Genomic DNA, 21540 nt, shown 5'->3' with positions numbered 1-21540 from the left:
AGCTCAGCACAATTTTTATTTTTTATTTATTATTATTTATTTTTTTTTTTAAGTTTTTATTTTTTTTTTTTGGTTTTAATTGTGTGGCTTTTAACTGCGTCGGTGGTGTCTACCAACTTTTGAGGTGCTTTCACTTAATTTTTATGTTGACGAATTCATTCAACAGTTTTTACCGAAATTATTACCGAAATGTGACAACTGGCTGACGTTTCGGATTCAGTCCGCGTTCTCACTGCATTCTACTTAGAATTTTTTTAACCAAATTAAATAAAAGTAAGTCGAATCAGAGTCAGAGACGAACTCGGAATTAAATTGTCGGTCAACTTGTTTGAATTTTCTTTTTCTGCCAGTGAGAAGAGCCTCTTGGCCTCTTGGATTTGTGGCTTTGGTTTTTGCCGCTGCAATGAGAAAGAAAAAAAAATGTATTTTAGTTTACTACATAGTAAAAAACCGGTAAAATAAACAAGATTTTTTTATATTTTGATTCATGGAGCATAAACAAAACAAAATATATTACTGAAAATAATTAAAAGATATAAATAATCACATATAATAAAGCTGTTGAAAAGAAAATTCTTCATAGACATTATGTAAAGCTAATATGGAAAAACATGGGCTTTCATAGAGTTTTTGAAATGGGGATTAACTTAAATATGATATATAATGCATTGTTTGCATTACATACATATAGCAAATGCATTGTATTGCCTTTTCTCACTCGCTTTTTCCTGCCTATCTTTCTCTCTCCCTTTCTCTCTTTCTCTATATCTCCCTCTCTATTTCTCTCTTTCTCTCTCACTGTTTCTCTTTCCTTTCTTTTGTGATCTTTGATAAAACACTGATTAGTATCTGCAGTATTTTTACTCAATAATGACTGTTAACTTTGTAGAGGTCCCCTGCTTAGGCATACTATACTCTCTTTCTTCTGCATTACACTTTGATAGAAATCTTTATAGAGTCCCTTTGACAGTAATAAAGAAAATAAGAATGTTGATAGTGTATTCCTGCGATTTTATTTAACTTCCCTTTGATCCTTTTAGACCCTCAATATTTTAATTCTGCAACTTATCTTTCTTTCTGTCTCTCCTTTTCTTTTTCTCGCTCTCTATCTCTTTTGCTATCTCTATCTATCTCTCTCTTTATCTTTTTCTCGCTTTCTATCTCTCTCGCTATATCTATCTATTTCTACCTCTCTCTCTCTCTCTCTCTCTCTCTCTCTGTCTGCCTGTAAATATCTCTGAATATTTTAAACAACATAAACTAAAGTTTAGTTTATAATAATTTGAGTATGGCCGAATCTTTAGAGAAGTACTATTTGGACAGTTCCCCTCAACTACTCCACTGCGTTTATTCTTCAAAACTACCTTGCGCCTTGTGTATATGAAAATTGCGTTCAAGTTCATACGTTTCGTTATCGTTATCGTTCAGATTCATTTTCATTTGCAACCGGAAGAAAATTGTTACATTTAATTAGCACACAACTGACCGTCGCAATGTTAGATGGCATATTATGTGGTATCTGCTGTGTTATGTATCGTCGCATTATGTATGCACATATGACCAGTTTGGTATTATATAAATTTGAACTTTACAAGTTTATCATTATAGAAAATGATAGGAAATGATAATTAATTTTAGTAATTAAATTAAAAAATTAACAATCAATTAATATTAATTTAAAAAAAAGAAAATTTAAATTAAATTACTAACAAAAACATCTCAAAAATTATCAACGAATTATCTAATAAATTTGTACAAAAACTAGTTATTATGTATCTGTATCTTTAAATGCATATTAAATATATTAAATTTTTTTTTCAAATATTTTATCTAACAATTGAAAATTGTAATTGTTGTGTCGTCGCACTTGTCACCTTCATTGTCGAATTTATAGCTTAAACATTATCTTTTTCGGCAATCTTCAAGCTCGTTAACATTTGATGTTTATTCCTACATATGAAGATTTGAAAAAGTATCTGAAACGATAGTGAAAAGCTGGTAAAATCATCGACCAGAGCAGAAAACAAATAAAAAACAGAAAACATCCAACACAAAAGTTTCAACTGAGGAGACAGAGTAAAGAGAAGAGTGAATACGAAGTTTCATTGGAAGATGGGTATTTTTTATTTAATATTGTAATTTTATTTTTTTTATTTTTTATTTTTATTTTTTATTATTATAATTGTTGACAACATTTGATGTTGTTTTTGTTGTTGCTTTGGGTGATATTTGTTTTGGTATCTTTTATTACTTGAGATACAACAATCTTTAATTTTAACCTCAAAACAAGATAAAGCATTGAGGTCACACAATGTATAGAGCAAACCAAACAGTAAACTTGTAAACTTGTAAAATTGTAAAATTGTTAATGGGCACATCAAATCGTAAGAAATACAGTCAGTAGATTATTTACATGCACTTGTAGAAACTTTATTGTTTTAAGTAAATACATAAATATTTTCCTAAAGCCAACAGCACGTACTATGGCATGGTAAGAATAATTTAAAAGTGCACTTACGGTTTTGAGGTAAATGAAATTAGATTTATATAGAATTACTAGTGCTATAAACCATTAAAAATTGTGTAAGATTGGAATCGCATACGCTATTATATCTATAGAATACTATATAATGTGTTATAGCCTTTGGAACCGTTAGGGTGACCCAAGCAAATCCCTGTGGCAGAGATCTTCTTTAAATATATAAGCACAATATTATGGCGTTTTCGATTGGTGAATCTGAATTCAGTCTAGATTAGGCTATATCTGTCAAATTTTGTTGCCCAATCGAACATTTTTAGAGTATTCTAAAATTTTTGTACATGTGTTAGTAGATATTTATATATTTTATAAATACAACCAAATCACAATTAATTTCTCGTTATATAAAACAACTGTTAATTTCAGGGTAATCTTGCTACTCTGGCTAAATATCTAGAGTTTTCTAAATTAGTTTCGAATATTATACATTAATCTCATGTGTTATACAAATTTACTAATCGAAAATAAATATTACATTAAAAGTAAATCACCAACCGAATATGTCTTTAATATGTCCCAGAAGAACCCTTGGATCCAGTTTTCGTAATAAATAAAAATATTGCGGTAGTTCTAACGGCTAATTCTAAACAAACTAACAAAGCTGTATATAGATGGTGTGCTGGATGGTATTTCTGACTTCTATATTTGAGTTATAGCAGCGGGTCATTCTCTATACTCAAATGAGCTTTGATACACAAAACTATCGACTTTCGACCTAACCTAACGTGGGCCTGTTCTATATACATATATTTATTATACATGCATATATGTATAAATTGAGGACGTGCAATGTCTCATCCTGGTATCACAACGTGCGAACCTAACCTAACCTGACCTATTTATTACATATGCCTGTATGTAGAGAGTACTTTTTCTCATACCAAGTGGACTCCTAAACCGCTGTGTAGATCTGCATAGGTATATAGAGGAGCCAAATATATACCATTTGAATTTTGTAATGGAACCAGGTTATTGAAGCAATAATTCTCAATGCAAAGTTAGACGGAAATGCTGTTCCAATACCATGCAGTTCCATCATTCACAGTTATCTATCAATTGATGTCTTAAAGCACTTTGTTCTTTTTTTTAACTCAAGATTTAAATCTCAAACTTATTTTCTATGATTTTTTAGTTTTTAAAATATCTTAAAGTTTTAAGTAGAATTGTGACCTATTAAATTGGAAAGTGTAAGAGTGTTAAAATACAATATGAACACTTAAAAATATTTAAAAAAAATTTTTATTTTAACCACTTGTACTTAAACATTATATTTAAGTTTATTCAAGTTGATTAGTATTAATTTTTCAATGGAAAACTATCTACTGCAAGGCAATATCGTTGATATTGCGCTCATCTCTCAATCGTTGTAATAAATGATTTAGGGTTCGAGATTAGATGTTGTATTAAAGATTGCATTTCTAATTTTTTTGGTTTTCCGCTTAAAAGTACTGAAACTGAAACTGAGTTTGAATTTGAAATTGAAATTGACACAGTTTTTATATATTACTTGTCCGAAGCAGTTTGTTTGTGGTTTCGGTAGAGCGATTAAATTGCTTATGGGGAGAAAAATTACATTAGAGGCTAAAACTCAAACCATAAAATAAATTACAAAAGAAATCAACAGCTACAATTACAATTTGGTTACTTAGGAAAACGTGACAGAAACTACAGAAAGATACTTCAAACTGATTTCTTGTGAAATCTTCGAAATACCAAATCTACACAAAAAACACTGAAAGATGCTGTGAAAGATAAACTTAAAGGCAAACTTTTCTTTTCTTTAAACTTTGGTTTTAAAATTCGTTTTATGTCTTCAATTGAAATGCTAAGCAGAGAACCCTAATTCAAATAATTATGGCCTACTTTTTCTACTAAAACACATTAAAAACTAAAAATTATAGAGAAATAATATTAAATTACTGAAAATTGCGATTTTTACGAGTAAAAGGTGTTGCAAAATTTTTACAGCACCTTTGGGGGACGCAGCTAAAGTTGGTCGTAAAAAGAAATCCAAAATACCAAAATACCTTATGGCAATATTTATTTATGTGCTAATAACTGATAATTTATTGGTTTTGAGATTTAGAATAATAATTTACAAATTTATTTATATTTGCAGATAAATAAATCAGATGCTGCAATCGTTGGCCTCTAAGAGATTGCGTGATCTTCGCAATTGAATCGCTGAAGTGCTAAGTGAATTACTTAATAAATAGTAAAATCAATAATAATAAACATTGATTTATGTCAATGTTTTATGCATGTTTTATTTAATATTTACTTCTCGACGAATATGAATTTCAAATACTTTTGTATTGAAGATCAGTTTAGTTACAAAGATTTTGACATTATCTGAATACAAGGCGAATTTATACGGTTTTAACATAACGCTTCAGATTTTGGTATTATCTAAATACAAAGCGAGTTTATACGATTTTAACATAATGCTTCAGATTTTGGCATTATCTGAATAGAAGGCGAATTTATACGATTTTAACATAAAGCTTTCGTATGCCAGAAAGGAAAGAATGAAAGAATATTAAAAAGTTTTAAACAGAAAAGACGTGTACTAATTGAAGAAGTTTATTGTTATTATCAATAATATAGTTAAGCAAATTTTAACTCAACTAATATTGACAATAATATTAAAGTAATATGTACTAACTTTCTAACCAAGTCAGTCATATCAACATCTTAGCTGAAAGCGGCTATCTATCTTATTGTCGTCAAATTTGAAAACATGTTTGACGTGGTTTTATATATGAATTCTTAAAACAAAAGATATCCCAGCAAAAATCATTAATATTATATGAAGTACAATGAAAGCATTACATGCCAAGTTTACCATAATAAGGCTCTAAGGAATGTACCATGTAACCACTATTGTTTATTCCAGCCATAGATATTGCATCTTCCAGTATGGAACAGAAGAGTTAGGAGTGGAGGCTATAAAATAATTTAGCAATTACCTGATCTTCATATATAACCGCCGGACTACTATTTAAGCACAAATAACATCAGTCAAGCAAAATGTGCCAAAGTAGATTGTAACGGATTAACAACCAATCAGCCCAAAAAAATTACTTATCATCACACTCTTCGCATGCCTGAGAAACCGACTATATGACCCTTAAATGAAACCCACAAGAAGGGAAGGAAAATCAAGATACCAAGTTAACCAAAAACTACTACTAGTATTTATGAACGAGATATTTAATTCTCTATTTAAGAAAAATTATTAATTTATATTATCTGGACTGTAACAATTCAGCAATTAATCAGCACAAAAAAAATAACTAAATGTCATACTGTAAACAAAATCATTTACTCGCACTTTAAATTAAACTCACCCACAAAAAGAAAAAAACGGGGTCATAAGAAAAGTCTTATTGCAGGAGAAATGAATTTCATTATTTGGAACAAATTTATTTTAAATTTTACTACATACTCAAAAGTAAGACTTAAGCAGAAATGTTTTTAAATAACCTATGCGTTGGATTTAGGATATTATTTCTTTAAGTTATGTATTTGCAAGGCTAGACTATGTTTCAAACACTTTTTGACGATGTTAGTAAGTGTATTTACACGAGTATTATTTGCTGAAAAGTATATAATTTTCACTTATATTTTATTTATTATTGTTTTACTTTATTATTTTATTATTATTTATTTTTTATATATACACCTTTTTTATATTTACTAGATATAATATTGATGACTTCAATTATGAATTAAGTCGCATACCTCACTTAACCTTTTAACCGACTTCTGTGAAGATTACCTATTTATCTATTTACATACTTGTATATTTGTTGAAGTAAACATCAACAACAACAAGGAAAATTAAGTACTGTGTAATTAGTGAGTTAATTATTATAGCTGCAATGTTGTTGAAAAGTTTTCATTGCTAATTCATTTATGCTTCCAAATGTGAACATTCAACAATCAAAGGCAGAAGCACGCAAACCTGTAAGGTTCCGCAAAAACCGAAGCTTTGTTGCAGTTTCCTTTTCCTAATAAAATCTTAAGAAAAGGAAATAATTTTAGCAAATTTTTTAGTCAAGTGTGACGCCTGCAAACGCAACCAATTAACGCTTCGAAGATTTCGGCTCTGTGCCAAACGAACACTACTCTTCAGACATGCGATTCGCATGTACACAAGTCTGGCCAGATTAAAAAATTTGGAAAATTATTGCTAATTTCCAAGCTTTAATAGTAAATTTAGTGGCAGCACAAATTTGGTGATTGGCTGTTGGGCAAATTGGCACATTGACACTGTATGCCAAAAACAAAATGGTTTTATTTGTACGCCCGCGTTTCGCCGCATTGTTTGTGCTTTGCTTTGTGGTCTTTGTTTTATTGGTTCTGTTTCATGCGTGCAAGTACACTCGCTAATTACTTCACCGTACATTTTACACAAAAAAAAATAAATAAATAAACAACAAATAAATCACTGATTTACACAACGTCACTTCGCAACACTAAATCGAAGTCTTCTAGTTGACACTCTTCATGGACGCTTAGCATGAAATCGCCGCGCATTGTGCCGAGTTAACCAATCGTCGCCTGCGTTGCATAGTAAATCGGCGAATTTTGTTGCTTAAATCTTTTGATTTTTATTTATTTGCACTGGTGTAATTAAGCAAAAATTTACAAAATTTTGTTATTTTTTATATTATTTAAAATTGTTATTAAATTAATACAAATCGCTTGTTTCCTTTGGCTACAAAGTTTTATGCGCTTAACTGTTCAAATGATTTTTCTGATCATTTGTGCTTTCAGTCGCTTCGGTTTCATTACTTTGGATTTCGAAACACAGCAAATAGCGCCAATTTACGGTTAATTTAAATTATTAAAATAATTGCACGGATATCTGTACAAATAAATTACAACAATAATTAACACAGTTTTACTTTATTAGAAAAACAATGGTTCTTTAAGAGACTTTTGCAACACTTCGCATATTTATTTCTGGTATTAATTTTTACCGAATTTGGGTTAATAACTTCCACAGACGCTTAATAAGTAAACGACAATTGCAGAAAATTTTCTTAGAAACAAGACACAAAAACAAAAACAACAAAGGAAATAAAAAGTACCATCCATCAGCTTTCAGACAGCTAGCTCCATTGTTTTTGGTCTACGACAAGCTTCAAAGCGTACGGTTTCTTTTGTTTATGTTTTCTCAAGAATGAAGAAAGAATTTTAATCTGTGAAGATTTATGAAGTCGCATTCGTTATGCTTTCGGGTGAAAAGTCAAAAAAAGTTACTCTAATTAAACTCAACAAAATAAAAATAAAATATTCATATAATGAAAAGACAGTTTCACACTTGAAATTGTTAAATATTTTCACTTTTTTTAGAAACCCTCAACTAATTAACGCTAGTGTTAAGAGATTAAAATCGTTAAATAGTTGCAAATTAAGTTCATTATTAAACAAAAAATTAATGACAATGGCGCATAAATGCTTTATTTCTGAAGAATCTTTAATGATTAATTAAATTATTGAATTCAAGTAATGATAGAAGTGAACTACTTTACTAAGAAAACTACACAAACTCTATAGCAAATAAATGTATTCCACATTATAACTACTAACAAGACAGAGTTAGTAATTATAAAACTGTTAATCAACCAGTAACTTCCTGAGACCAAAGAATAATCAAAATTGTATATTGAAAGAATAAAAAACCTTGATGGAAGGCAAAGACCATCTTATATTTGGTTTTTGTATATTATATATTTGGGATGGTAATAAATTTACACTAAACTACTTAGAAGTCTATAACTTAACCAAGACCCTAACTTTGCAGGATGACAGCTCTGTCAGGTCAGTAAAATGGGGATTCCAAAGATATTGAATCTTCACCCGAAACTAACGTGTGTAAAACTGACGAATTGTGTTACGAATTAATTGACTATAATTATTATTGAACAGATTTAACATTCTGTTATTATTTTATTGATTTCAAATAACTATTTAACTATATAGAAACAATATGCCAATAAATTTGACTATGAACTCCGTCTTACGTTAGAAAGTTTCTCAAATATTACTAACGAGACCGAGGAAAATAATTCAGGAAAATTGTTAATCGATCGATCGATACCAATCAACATTACTTCAATAGTACAGAAGCGATTGCATTGTCACTTTTTTATTTCAACAACCAGAAGAAAAAAATAGGTCCAAAACAAACTTAAGCATTAACTAGAGAAATAATACAAAATCAGCTCCTGCTATAATTTTAGTTTCTATGCCTATGTCATACCTTTTAAGGATACTATATCGACAATTGTAATATGGACTATATCATAGTATATATATATTAATTATCGAATTCGTATATATATTTATTTCTTATTACATATATAATATATGTACTCCTTGTTAAATATAATATAAAATATTATAGGAAATATATAAAATTATAGAGGGTGGAACCCCAAAAATAGTGCCACGAATTTAATTTACCTGTAATAATGGCAAAAGTTTAGAAACCGACAACTTACATATCTATATACATATATATATGTGTAAAAAATATAAGAAATATATAATGACTTTACATAAAGAGTAAATAATACCCAACCATCAACCATTTATGCCAAATGTTATGGAACTGAACTGAAAGACTGCAAATTCGCATAAGATATCATTAATCTTTTTTGACTTAAATTTTATTCTGTTTTTGTAGCACCGTAACGTAGTAATTAGGGAAACCAACTGTATCTATGCAATATGCATAGTTCATATCAAGCTTGAATCTTTTTCGCATTAGTATTTAAATGTCGTACCGAACAATGCAGAAGAATGCATATAAAAAAGACTTTTCCGAAATGACTGAAATGGGTTGCCCTGTTGAGAGGCTTCAAGTAAAGGCACTGACAGAACGTCTCACGTGAGCTGAATTCAAATTAAAATGCCGCAATACAAAGTTTCAAACTCAAGAGAGATAAAGTAGGGCAGCGCAAAAATAATTGGCGTGGAACATTTATGCTACTTTGAAATTCATTAAAGAATTTATTAAAGAAGTTTATAATGAACAGAATTGAAAGTTTGAATACTTCAACTCATTTTAATATTACAAAAAAAAATTATTCAAATTTTTGGAGTCCGAGTTTCAAGAATACCAGCGATTAATTATACGGGGCCAAAATTTCAACACATTTTTTGTAAATACTTTTTAATAATAATATTTATATTTTTTTTTAATTTTTTTTATGAGAATCTTAAACAAAATTTATTATATTTAATTTTTTTTTAGTAGTCTTACAAATAGTTAACATTGTTTAATTTAACCGCGCCTATTATTTCTAATATTCACCACAAACATTTATTTAGCAATTTGAAGCTCGAGTGCACCAGCTGCTCTCCAACTTTTGTCTGAACTTTAGCTTAAAAGTATAAATTCCAACTCTTAACTATTTAATTGAAATATGCATAATTTAAACTTTTGATAGAACCCACATTATACTGCAATTAACATATACTGCAAGTGTGCCATTGTGATCAGATGGAAGGCTAGAAAAAAAGTATCTCAATTAAATTACGTTGAATGCATGAAAACTCAAGTAGCAACATTAAATGCCATATTTAAGTGTTTAAAGTATTTCAAGGCAGTTTTAAATTTAAAACAAAAAATCTTATTTTGATTTTTTATTATTCCATTACTTTACAATAAGATGTCTGCCTCGAAATTGCAAAAAAGTAGTCCGTTCGGTGTTAATGCAACAAAACTCAAAAAATAGACAAAAAAATGGTTCTTCACAATCTTATGAGTTCAATAAAGTAAGCATAATATCTTTAATTAATTGTAATTACTTAAATATTCATTAACTCTGTACAGTGTTTATGACGTAGTAGTTCACCTTTTCTGACATAATTTCGCACCTTATTTAGTATAAAGAATATAAAAAATTTTATATAATATATATATATGAAAAAAAAACATAAGAAAAATCAAAGTTTAATAAAAATGATTTAATATATTTAATGACCGATTTTAGCCTTCGATGCTTTCAAAGGTGACAAAGACCAATGTCGTCTGTTTAAAGTGCAGCATTGTTGCTTTACTTCGGTTTATTCTTTAGATTTCATTTTTGCAATATTAATTTCGTATATATTATATTCTTCTTAAAATCCACTGATCTGGGTAGCTACAGGAGGCTATTGGACCCAGCCAATGACGACCAACTTCTGTAATGATCAACTAAGTAAGTAAGTAAAATGGTAACTAGATTTTTGAAAATACGTAAATATCTCGAATTGAAAACAAAATAAAATTCATAATGTGTTCATTTAAATAATACCGAGGAATAATCACTATATACTCTGAACTCGACTGAAACAGAGAACTCTCAAATTCTCAAAACAGCTAAACTAATCTGAGAGAAAAAACGCTACAATCTTCTATATCAAAATAAAAAATATCTATCTATATAGTTTAATTTAAAATAGAAAACCACTGATAATATATGGACTTATGTCACCCGATAGGCGATTAAATGCTTTTATTATTCACAGTAGTACTAAGTTTCTAAGTTCTGAAATTAACTAATGTAGGTTCCCAATTAGTTTTTGCCAATAAAACTTAAATAATAAGTAAACGAAATAAATAAATGAAAATCAGATTTTAAATAGGAACGCAGAGTTAAGTTAGTTCTCAATCGACAACTAGGTGACCTAACCTTACTTTCATTAAGCACTGTCTTTTTAGCAACAACTTCAATTATTGCAATTTAACTAGATCGTTTAATCTCGAGATGTCGAGATACTTCTATATATAGATGGACTTGTAAAATTAACACTTACTGATACATATAACAAGATAAGGTTTAGTATATTAGCATATGGATGACTGCATATCTTCTTGTTATTATGAGGTTACACGATAACACAATATCTATACACTTTTAAGAGTGTGTCAAAGATCCCCATTGTTATAAAGTCTTTATAATAAAAGTAAAGACTTATTTAATATTTCGTATATTTATTATTGTTATTTAATTGTTATACAAAAGTTCTTGAATTTCGATACCAAGTAAGTATCGTAAGAATATGCCTATATAATATTAGAAAAGTACATTTGAAAGAGTGGATGAAAAAACTTTTGACGTATGGGCAAAATTAGTTAGTTAGTAAGATATAAAATTCGTATCTATTAATACAAAAAATTTTTGTTAAACCTTTTAAACCTCGATTTATAATCTTTAACCCGTGATGTTTAAGATAAAAGCTGGTTACAGATTTCAAATAAGTAATCTTAATAGAATTCAAAATTATTAAAAAATTAAAAAGAAAAAGAATTCTTCATTTTTGTCACACAGTCTACCAAATAATATAATATTCTTAACCCAAAAATAACCAATATAATTAGAGACAATGAAAAACTATAAACTTTAATTAGACTACAAGTAAAAATCAATATATACGATAAGATCTAGAACATTGGTGATAATGATAATAATAATCTCTATTTGTGAAGCCTGAAACTTGATTAGAAAATAAAATTATCTATTTATTTAAAAATGAATAAGTTCAAAAAGAAAGATTTAAATAAATTATTATTTAAATAAATTATTTTTAAGAAGAATGATTCGAAATTGCAGTTTAAATATATTTTTATAAGAAATTAACTATATATTTTTATTATTTCAAAATAAAGTGCTTATTGTATTAAATAAAAATATTTAAGCTCAAATGAATTTTTATTAATTCAAAACAATTTTTGTGAACATTTGTAAATGTTGAAGGAGAATATTTGTTTTTTATTGTAAACTTTTATAAAATAACAACACTTGTCACTAAAGGGTTAACATAACAACTTCAGTTTCTTTACGTACTTGGTGTTTTAACCTATAAAAAACAAAGCAAGTGTAAATACTTTTTGTTATTTGAGATTTTTTATTTGTTTGAAGCAGTTTGCCAACGTAAATTTTACGACTACAAACTTGAATTGATGAAATCGCAGAGCGCAAAGTTGCAATGTTGCAAAGCTGCAAGCGTAGAATGCAATTCAGTTAACTAATGGTGAACGCCCTGTAATTGGGTCAATATTAACACAAAAAAGTTGCAATTCACAGCAGACGCAAGGCATTGTGAATGTCACTGGATGCCGAGTGTTGTTTTCTTAAGAAAAAAGTTAATAAAAGGTATTATAGTTTCATAGTTTCATGCTAATTTGACATTCAGTACTCAAGGTCCATCCCGAAAATGTACTTTTTAAGGATGCAGTTAGTGGGTTACTTTCCAGTATCTGACAAGAAAAAGAAAGGGCAGTGTAAGTAACTTGTAAAAATTATTTGAATTTTCTTGCAAATAACAAAAACTTTTACTTTCCAAAAATAAATCAAAGAAAATTATTTTAATGAATGAATAAAATATTATTATGTCATAAAAGATAATCTTAAAATCTTACTATAACTGAACTGACCACTCCACATATATGAATAATTATCCAAAGATTTATGACTGACACCAGCATATTAAATAAAATCATTTTCCTACACCTTATCTATTTATATATGCCAATGTATGTGTGAATATCTAAAACATACCTTTTATGAACTTGATCTTTAGTTCGCAACCAACTCAATATGGTAAATAGTCCTTTAACTGCTGGTGAAAAATGCCGTAAGGGGACTTTCAAGTCTTCCGTGAAAAGATCAAGTGACAAGAACCGTACTACCAGCTTCCGACACAAAATTAGGCTCTAAGCATCACTCTAACTACAAGAATGGAATACAATAAAATGAGATTACAGCGTAGAGTCCTCAAGTTAATAATTGTATTATTAGCGTAACATCAGTGTGTACCTCAGGATTGAAAGTGATGCGACCACCTACAGATAGGAATGGCTTGAAATACCCACCACTAAAAATGAGATTTTGGAAATAGCAAGTCCAGAAGAATTTTGCCTAACCTAACGAAATACCAAAATATCATAAAGAACCAAATAGACTGCGCTATTAAACGATCTTCGAACTATAAAGGGAACTATGTGGCAGTAAATTGAATAATCAACCAGCAGTCGAATATGCCAACAAAATACGAAGATAGCTAAGTAGAGTGCGCTATGAATCTCTATGATTCAAGGAACTCTAAAGGGAGCTATGTGACGTATTCAACAAACCGAAAAATCAACTAGCAGTTAAATGTTGATACAGACGTGTGGACTCTTAATTTATGACTACTGTTTATCGAGCTAAGGTACATGTATGATAAACTGCATACGACGCCAGTATAACTTAACTTAGAATATAACTTTTACAGATAAAGGGTGCACACATATTACTTTTCTTAAGAGAAGTAATATACTTTTATTGCATTACGACTTCAAAAACTTATTAGCCTTAAGGAAAAGATTCATTTTAGATAACTGTCATATTAAAAGAAAAGCAATTCAGAGGTATCTAGTTTAATATCTGTCTTTACATAGAGCTAGGATTGGCCTACCCTGTAATATAACCTGCAATGCGTGTCCCTCATACCTGGAAAAAAAGGACGCCAGAACACCTGATGTGTCTACGTCTAGGCTTGGCCAAAACTAGGCTTAAGTTTCTGGAGATCCCCTTCTTCAAAACACTTGGCGATATCTAATTAGTTAATAAGCTATCTAGCAATAGCCAGATTCTTCCCTTATAACTGCCTCTGGCTGGTTCTAGTTTGACATTCTCTCTACTACCCACTATTATGGGAATTTATGGACTCAAAACGGCTTTCTTAGCTAATTGGGGAGGATGCGTTTCTCCATCCACTACAACTAACTACCATATTAAACTATGTTTTAACTAAACAATAACGAATCATTAAAAGTTAAGTTTTTCATTAGTTAAAGATTCATTCATCCGGTAATTCATGTCCAATAAAGGATTTGTATATTTCTTATTATCTAATCCGGATTTAGTGTATATGTAACAAAATGAAGGAAAGTAAATTTACTTATAATAATTAGGTTTTTACGAATAAAAGTTTTATGAAGGAAGTTTTTCGGTGATGTAAAAATTTAACAAATAAACTCAAAAAAATAAATTTTATGAATCAAAAAAAAATTCAACTGCATTGGAAATAAAGTTAAGTGTTTTGCCGCCGAAGTTACGTCAACAAAAGTTGCTTTCAGTCACCTGAAGTGAATTTACTTTTCCGACTGATAATTCGAGTGTTTGGCCTGCAATGAGCAACAATTGCTGCCGCTGAACGTGTTGTTGATTTTTGTTTCTATTTTTGGTGCAACATTGTCTTTAGGTTACTCGTTCCATATCCGGTAAAAGTTTCTTCAAAGAAATATTTGACGTATTGTGAACTTTGTATTGTTTGAACATATTCGACTATATTCAAAGTTATAAGAATTATGAGATACTTGTAATCATAGTTTTCTTTATTTCTATAATTAATACATAGATATATGAAAGTGTTAATATAATTTTATTATAATATTATGTTTTTGTGAAAACTTGAGTGTACATAAACTTGTAGTCATTTCCTTTTCACTTTACAAGTTCAAGTACAAGTTTCATCCTCTTATCTTTTAGAAATATAATTTTAAAGAAATAATGAATTAAACATATTTTATCTCATAGATTATACATTCATTCATAATTATTTATCTACTCATACAAATTTCTACTTTAAGCTAACTATTTTTGAAATCAAACTTTACTTTTACTTTAATGGGTTAGCACTGTGCCATCAAGATGCTGAGGAATGTAAGCAGAGAACTTTTTAATTTTGACAATTATTAAAATTACAATTAATTATTTATACTTAGATACATTATGCTTATAAGTAACTTTGTACAGAAAAATGCTCATTTTTGTTAATGAACTCTAAACTCTTTTGCTATTGAAGTTATTGATTTCCATTCCACAATTAAATAGCTTCTCCACAATGAAATATTTGACAGAAATACATATGCACATATCCAGTCGCAGTGACCAAAATTTTCAAAGCCGTATTTTTACAACATATAAGTTTCCTGTAAATTGTCGTATACCTTTGAATAACACATAACTGCTCTCATGAGTTAACCCAAAATATGTATAGGGTCAAAGAGACTGTACATGTCGAAGGTAGATGTGACTAGTACTAGCTAGACGGGTACACGACTTGCTATAAAATACATTTCAATAGATGTCAGCATACCTGGTGCTGCGTTTATATAAGCAGAATACTTTAAAAGGATTGATTAAGGTAGCATGAAGACCATAAAGATTGCAAATACGATAGAACATCCCACTGTATCATACACTCACTATACTAATAACACATAATCTAATAATTAGGCATTCTACCAGTTTAAGAATTCCGATCAATTACTGTCAACATAGCAGACAAAACATGAAAAGGCAATTGTCACTAATCTGCTCTGCTACTACTTGCCAAAAGGCATATAAATTTAAGGTATTACTAATTTTATTAAAGCAACGTGGTAGTTTTGTCGGTTCAACTAAAAGCCAAACAAAGTTTTTCTGGTATAGTCTCCATAGTCCATAGTTTTACCTTTGATAGTCTAAGTGAACCATGTTGAGCTTCCATACCTAATAGCGTTTACCATTTACCATTGAAGTATTACGAAGCATAATAGTTGATTGCTAAAGGTACGCTATCTAGTCTTTCAGTTGATTTAATTAGATAGCCGGTCTAAGGGTTACCACACATTACTCAAAATAACTAACATTTGTTATAATTGGGTACACTTTTAAAAGCCTACGTGAGCCGCATCTCATCCAACACACACTACTACTGTCATATACCATTTAACTATTAGGGGCCATAATAGTTAAAATTGCTTAACCGACAAGAATTCATATTTTAATTGATTAAATTCACTATAGAGTTTTTGACATACTAAAACTGTAACATTTTTTAATATATTTTAACATATTAAGGATTTGTAGAGAATCTCTCTCAACTTTAAAACCATTTTTATAAGAGGTTTTAAATAATTAACCCCTTGAACTTATTAAGGATTTCTAGAGAATCTCTCTCAACTATAAAACATTTTTATTAGAGGTTTAAAATATTAAACTCCTTGAAAATATTAAGGATTTTTAGAGAATCTCTCTAAACTATAAAATCATTTTCATAAGAGGTTTGTTAAGGGTTTCAGATAATCTTAAATCCTTAAATCCTTTTAAACGGTAGCACAATGGGTCAATGAAATTAAGAAAACCAAAAGAATATCATTTTAACTGAACCGAGTTTATCAATTAAAATCAATTGTAAACTTTCTGTATAAAAGTTTAATACGTCACTGTCAGTAAAGAATTGTGAAACCTATCAAAATCACATCAAACCCTTTTTTGGATTTAACGTCTTTAAATGCTACCATCTCTGTTACTGTTTCCTCTTCTAAATTGGTCCTAACGTAAAGAAATAACTTTTTAATAATCAATGATTTTATTTTTTTAGGTATATATATATTTGTTTTTATAGATTTAATAAATAAAAATATTTCTTTTTAAATTAATAAAAATGTTTATATTTCTATTGAATGGCTTAAATCCCTGTTGGCATTGATTTGCTATCTAATTATATTATTAAAAACTGTTTAAAATATTTCACAAAAATTTATTTTTTTTTTTATATAGTGTCAATGTCATTGGGTGGTAAGTCTAAAATTTGCATGGCTTCCACACCACCAATGCATATTATGGAAGATAATTTCGAAAGTTATTGACTAAGACACTGATTATAAATATATATAAGACACCAATCAGTCAGTTGGCTTACTCAAGGCAATTGACTAACCTATTTCGTTACAACCTACGAAAGAAACACATATGCGACCTTTTAGGAGTAGCGTAGGGATCACTAAACTTAATATGAAAACAAAACAGAAAAGAAAAAACAAAAAACAAAAAACAGAAAACAGAAAACAGAAACATTGTAAATTTCTATACGCAAATGCCTTGCATCAACGAAAGACTTAAGAGACGAACTTGCTTAAGCACGTCAATCTGCAATGTTTTGGTTCATTTTAACCACGTTTTTCTTAGTTTTTATGGTTCATTTTTTATGAGTGCATAAATCAAGCAAAAACGAATTCCAAATTTCACAACTCCACTGGCAAAACAAAAATGGCAATAAATCGTATAAGAAATTAACAACTATATATTGAGATTATAATAAAAAAATATTTTGAATTAAACATCTTGAATGAATACTCACTTTCAGTTTCTATTTCACATTTAACTAAAATATTTCTCCCAAAATAAATCTTTCTTATTATCTTCTAAATTATTCTTGAACCATAAAAAGATATTACACATTCATATGTATATATTTATTATTTATTTAACAATTTTTCATAACATAAAGTTTTAATGTCTTTAACCTAGTAAAAATAATTTTATTTGAACGAATTAGCAACTCAAATAAAACACCTCATTTATAGTAGTTTTTGAACTGAAACCATGCTTTAGTGCATCGCAAGGTTAAAATTAATTAAAAAACCACCAATTTATGTGCATTTTAAACATTTCAAATTAAAAACTTTTTTCTACAAATATGCCAAAACACTTTCGATTGGTTATTGATAGCAAAAGTTGCTAATTGAAAAATTGACACAACTTTAAAGTGAACTTCGTGAAAAAACTCCGCACAAAACATGAACGAACCTTCCTTCTCAAAGCTTTGTTTGCAACTGCGCCGACGAGTCACGACAGTGAGAAAATTGATCATCTTAAACAGGGTGTCCCAAGCGGTAACTTGCAAATTACAATTAACTGTGACTTCCCAATGTAAATATTGGCAAAAGAAAAAAATTGGACTTAATTCTTATCTAAATTAAATTAATGAAATATATTTGTTAATGTAGGTCAAAATTGTTTTTATATAATCCGATTTTATGATGTCCAATACTATGATATTTCTCTCATGTTAGTAATTTTGGGGTATCAAGTGTGAACCTAGCGATGCGGCTGACAATCAGTCAAAAACAGCAGCAGATTCGAAGCTCAAAAACAGTCACAAATGATAGTTAGATAGTAATGGACAAGCTGTGTCATTGCTTAGACAAACCCGAGAGAACAGTGACCAACGGTCCTTGCATAAAACACAGTCTACAGAATCATCAATGGTTTGGTGCAGCAGTCCACAATTTAACCAACACAGCAGATTTAGCCTACACAAAAAAGTAAGTGCGACACGAGCCAGTTGAAGAGGAGTTCAGTAATTGTTAAACTTAACTTAAACCAGAGTTAACCTCTCGGTCTTACCTAAAGTTGATTTTCCAATAAACTCTCCATTCCACAAACCCCGAAGTTGTATGTAGCTTATAACAAGTCGATTTAGTTATGTTGCACTTAAAAGACTTTAGTGTCCTTTGATCTAAAAAGCAAGCTTTAGTGGATAATAATTAGAGAACAATTCTTGAAACATCATAATTTCTTGGTGATGATAAAACGTAAGCGTTTAATTAATTGAAACACACACTGGAAACACCAATTGGAGTCAACGATTTTCCAATTGTTGGGCATCAACCACGTCTAGACAAAGACGTACCACCATTCAGCAAGTGGAGTGGTTCAACTTCTTATAGAACGTTTCTATATGCTTTATGCAACACTGACGAATGAACGCGCACACTTGCAATGATACTATTAATGTTGACGACTACGCCTCCACTGCCCCAGCAATACCGAAAACAATTTGTAATTTAGCAGAAAGGATCAAATATTTTGTTCTTAATAAGAGACGAATAGGTATAGAGTTTAGGTAGACATACTGAAGACAACATATCTCAGTGCTTATGAATTCGTCAGCCTTTCAGCACCCTCATTAGTTAATTATAAAAAGACTTTCACAAAAATACCGACTACTAATGCTTTAATCATTATTCAAAAGGTTTTGCGTTCACATCGATTAGTGCATTTTACAACGCAGTTCCACAATTATTGCAACTATTCCCAACTACATACTGTGGCACCCAGGAATACTTACATAAAAATTCGCTTAAAACATTTGTTCATAAGTTCGAAAAATGTGCTGGGCACAGCACACACCAGTCTTTCTTGATGGTTGGTCATCTTTAACACCAGAAGCAAAACCGTTCTACTCGGGTTTTGATACGAGTGTGAATGAATGCATTAAAATGGTTTTAAAATTAATTACTTTGCAAGAAGCAAAAGTGTCATATAGATTCCTTCCAATTTGCTCTAAATATGACATTTACAAAATTGAAATAAATTTTAATTACAATTATCAATAATTTGTAATACATAAATCGTTTTTAAATAAACTTGCATTTACCAAAGTCTCTGGTAACTATTAATTAATTTGAGACAACTAATTGGACTCATTTATAATAATAAATGTATTTTTCGTACAAAAACAAATAGCATTAAAATATCTGTGAAACATATTGCTATACAAAATGCTAAATATTTAAAGAGTTATATCTGTCAAATGGGCTTGGAAGTGTAGGCACAGCAATATCAATATTTTGCATTAAAAACTAACATATGAGTCTATATGGCAACACTGGCAAGGCAAATCAAATTTCGCATTTTATTTGTTGGCGGATTGACGTGAAGAACTTAAAAACTTTGTTTAATGTGAGTTATTTTGCATTACTAGAGTTTTGCTACAATTAATTTATTTGTTAATACGGTGTTAATGTATAATAATGGAGTCCTCTGAGGTCTTAAGTCAGGACACAAGAGCATCTGAAGAGCAATCTTTAAAAAGAAAAAAAATATTGACTGATTTAATCACGGAGAGCAAAGATTGTCGTAAGTTATAAAAATATAATTATGTAAACTAATAAAGAAAATATAATTACAGAAGAAAAACTTAAACAAAGACCTACAAAGGAGTCGCTTGGCATATTGACATCAATTCTTGAGAAATGTAACAGTGTTAGAAATGAAGGAAAAGATCAAGATCGTGTGCATCACTCTTCAGAATTAGTACTAGATGCGCATGTAATATCAATAAGTCATCAGTTGGTCTCAACCATTTTCGAAGACGTTTCGCAATTTAATGAGCAGACTTTTGCAAATAGCATTGTAACTGAATTTTAGATTTGTGTTTTTAAAAAGTAAATAATTTCTTTCTTATACTTAAGCTTAACATTGTCAATAATAACAATTGGAATGAACTTCTTAAAATTTCACAACCAATATCCAGAACTGTACATGTTGCATCCTCAATGTTGGGTGCCATAGAATCTCATCCAAAACTGAGTGTTGCAAGGCAACGACAAAGACGGAGCGATGCTTTGACTGCAGAACAAAAACCTGAAACATTTGACAAATTAAACCGTTCCGAAAAAGGAGCAGAAAAAGTAAATATAGCACGCAAAATCATAGTCAACTATTTACGAACTCATGGTGTAGACTCTATTCCATTCTATAAGTTAATTATCGATCCAAGCGATTTTATGAAGACAGCTGATAATGCTTTTCAGTTAGCATTTATGGTGAAAGAGAAAACTGTGTACATTTCTCAAGGTTCTGACGGTTATCCAGCAGTAACATTAACAAAATCAAATAAAAATATTACCACAAATGAATGTGAATGTGCACTAACTTTCGCTTTGGTTCAGGTAAAATTCATTTTCCAATTATATTCACTTTGTTATATATTTCAAAATTTTATAGAAATTCATCGAGTTTTATAATATTGAGGATGCTATTTTAAAGTACGATGATCTGTAAAGAAATTATAAGCAATTAAAATTAAACATTGGCATGAAGATTAAGATCTTGATTCCTGGAGGCTATTCTAAAGTACGATATTTAATATTTATTCTTACAATTAATGTTAAATTGAAAAAATTCTTTTGAATCTAATAATATGAACATATATTTAATTATTATGTACTTTGATATATGACTAGTATGGTAAATCCTTATCTTAATTTCGACATGTACATACATTTCAATAATGCTGTGATATCTCATTTCACACGTTATTATATCCTTATCTATAAAGTCCCATCTAAATATTATGATTCATAAATATATTGTAACTAAAAAAATTTAAAACCATTT

At 29.4% G+C, this 21540-nt stretch overlaps 1 protein-coding gene and 1 long non-coding RNA gene across 4 annotated transcripts; one reads left to right on the top strand and one right to left on the bottom strand.

Moving 5' to 3' along the window:
• Positions 1-54: 54 nt before the first annotated feature.
• Positions 55-17788, bottom strand: LOC119675200. The gene is made up of 2 exons (XR_005252221.1): positions 17714-17788; positions 55-398 (listed from the first exon to the last, which is right to left on the bottom strand). It is a non-coding gene; the product is annotated as an uncharacterized LOC119675200 (long non-coding RNA).
• A 1975-nt stretch (positions 17789-19763) lies between these two features.
• On the top strand, positions 19764-21534 carry LOC119671614. 3 transcript variants are annotated; one of them, XM_038082335.1, is made up of 6 exons: positions 19764-19806; positions 19885-20100; positions 20178-20277; positions 20330-20553; positions 20613-21092; positions 21148-21534. In XM_038082335.1, the coding sequence occupies exons 2-6, from the start codon at positions 20008-20010 to the stop codon at positions 21202-21204; spliced, it is 954 nt and encodes a 317-aa protein (XP_037938263.1). In that variant the 5' UTR covers positions 19764-19806; positions 19885-20007; the 3' UTR covers positions 21205-21534. The 3 variants fall into 3 exon arrangements, with proteins under 3 accessions (XP_037938263.1, XP_037938262.1, XP_037938264.1); XM_038082334.1 differs by lacking the exon at positions 19764-19806 and having other exon boundaries at positions 19830-20100; XM_038082336.1 differs by lacking the exon at positions 19764-19806 and having other exon boundaries at positions 20026-20277.
• The last annotated feature ends 6 nt before the right edge of the window (positions 21535-21540 follow it).

The sequence above is a fragment of the Teleopsis dalmanni genome, chromosome 1, assembly GCF_002237135.1.
Source record: "Teleopsis dalmanni isolate 2A chromosome 1, ASM223713v2, whole genome shotgun sequence".
Lineage (NCBI taxonomy): Eukaryota > Metazoa > Arthropoda > Insecta > Diptera > Diopsidae > Teleopsis > Teleopsis dalmanni.
The sequence above is the reverse complement of the archived record's forward strand: the minus strand, read 5'-3'. Positions and strand labels throughout refer to the sequence as shown.

Bases quoted from the DNA above. Each gene is read 5' to 3' on its own strand.
- LOC119671614 (XM_038082335.1), top strand. From the start codon at position 20,008: ATGAGTCTATATGGCAACACTGGCAAGGCAAATCAAATTTCGCATTTT. The intron at 20,101-20,177 runs GTGAGTTATTTT...ATAATAATGGAG, and splicing joins ACTTAAAAACTTTGTTTAAT to TCCTCTGAGGTCTTAAGTCA. The intron at 21,093-21,147 runs GTAAAATTCATT...AAAATTTTATAG, and splicing joins TAACTTTCGCTTTGGTTCAG to AAATTCATCGAGTTTTATAA.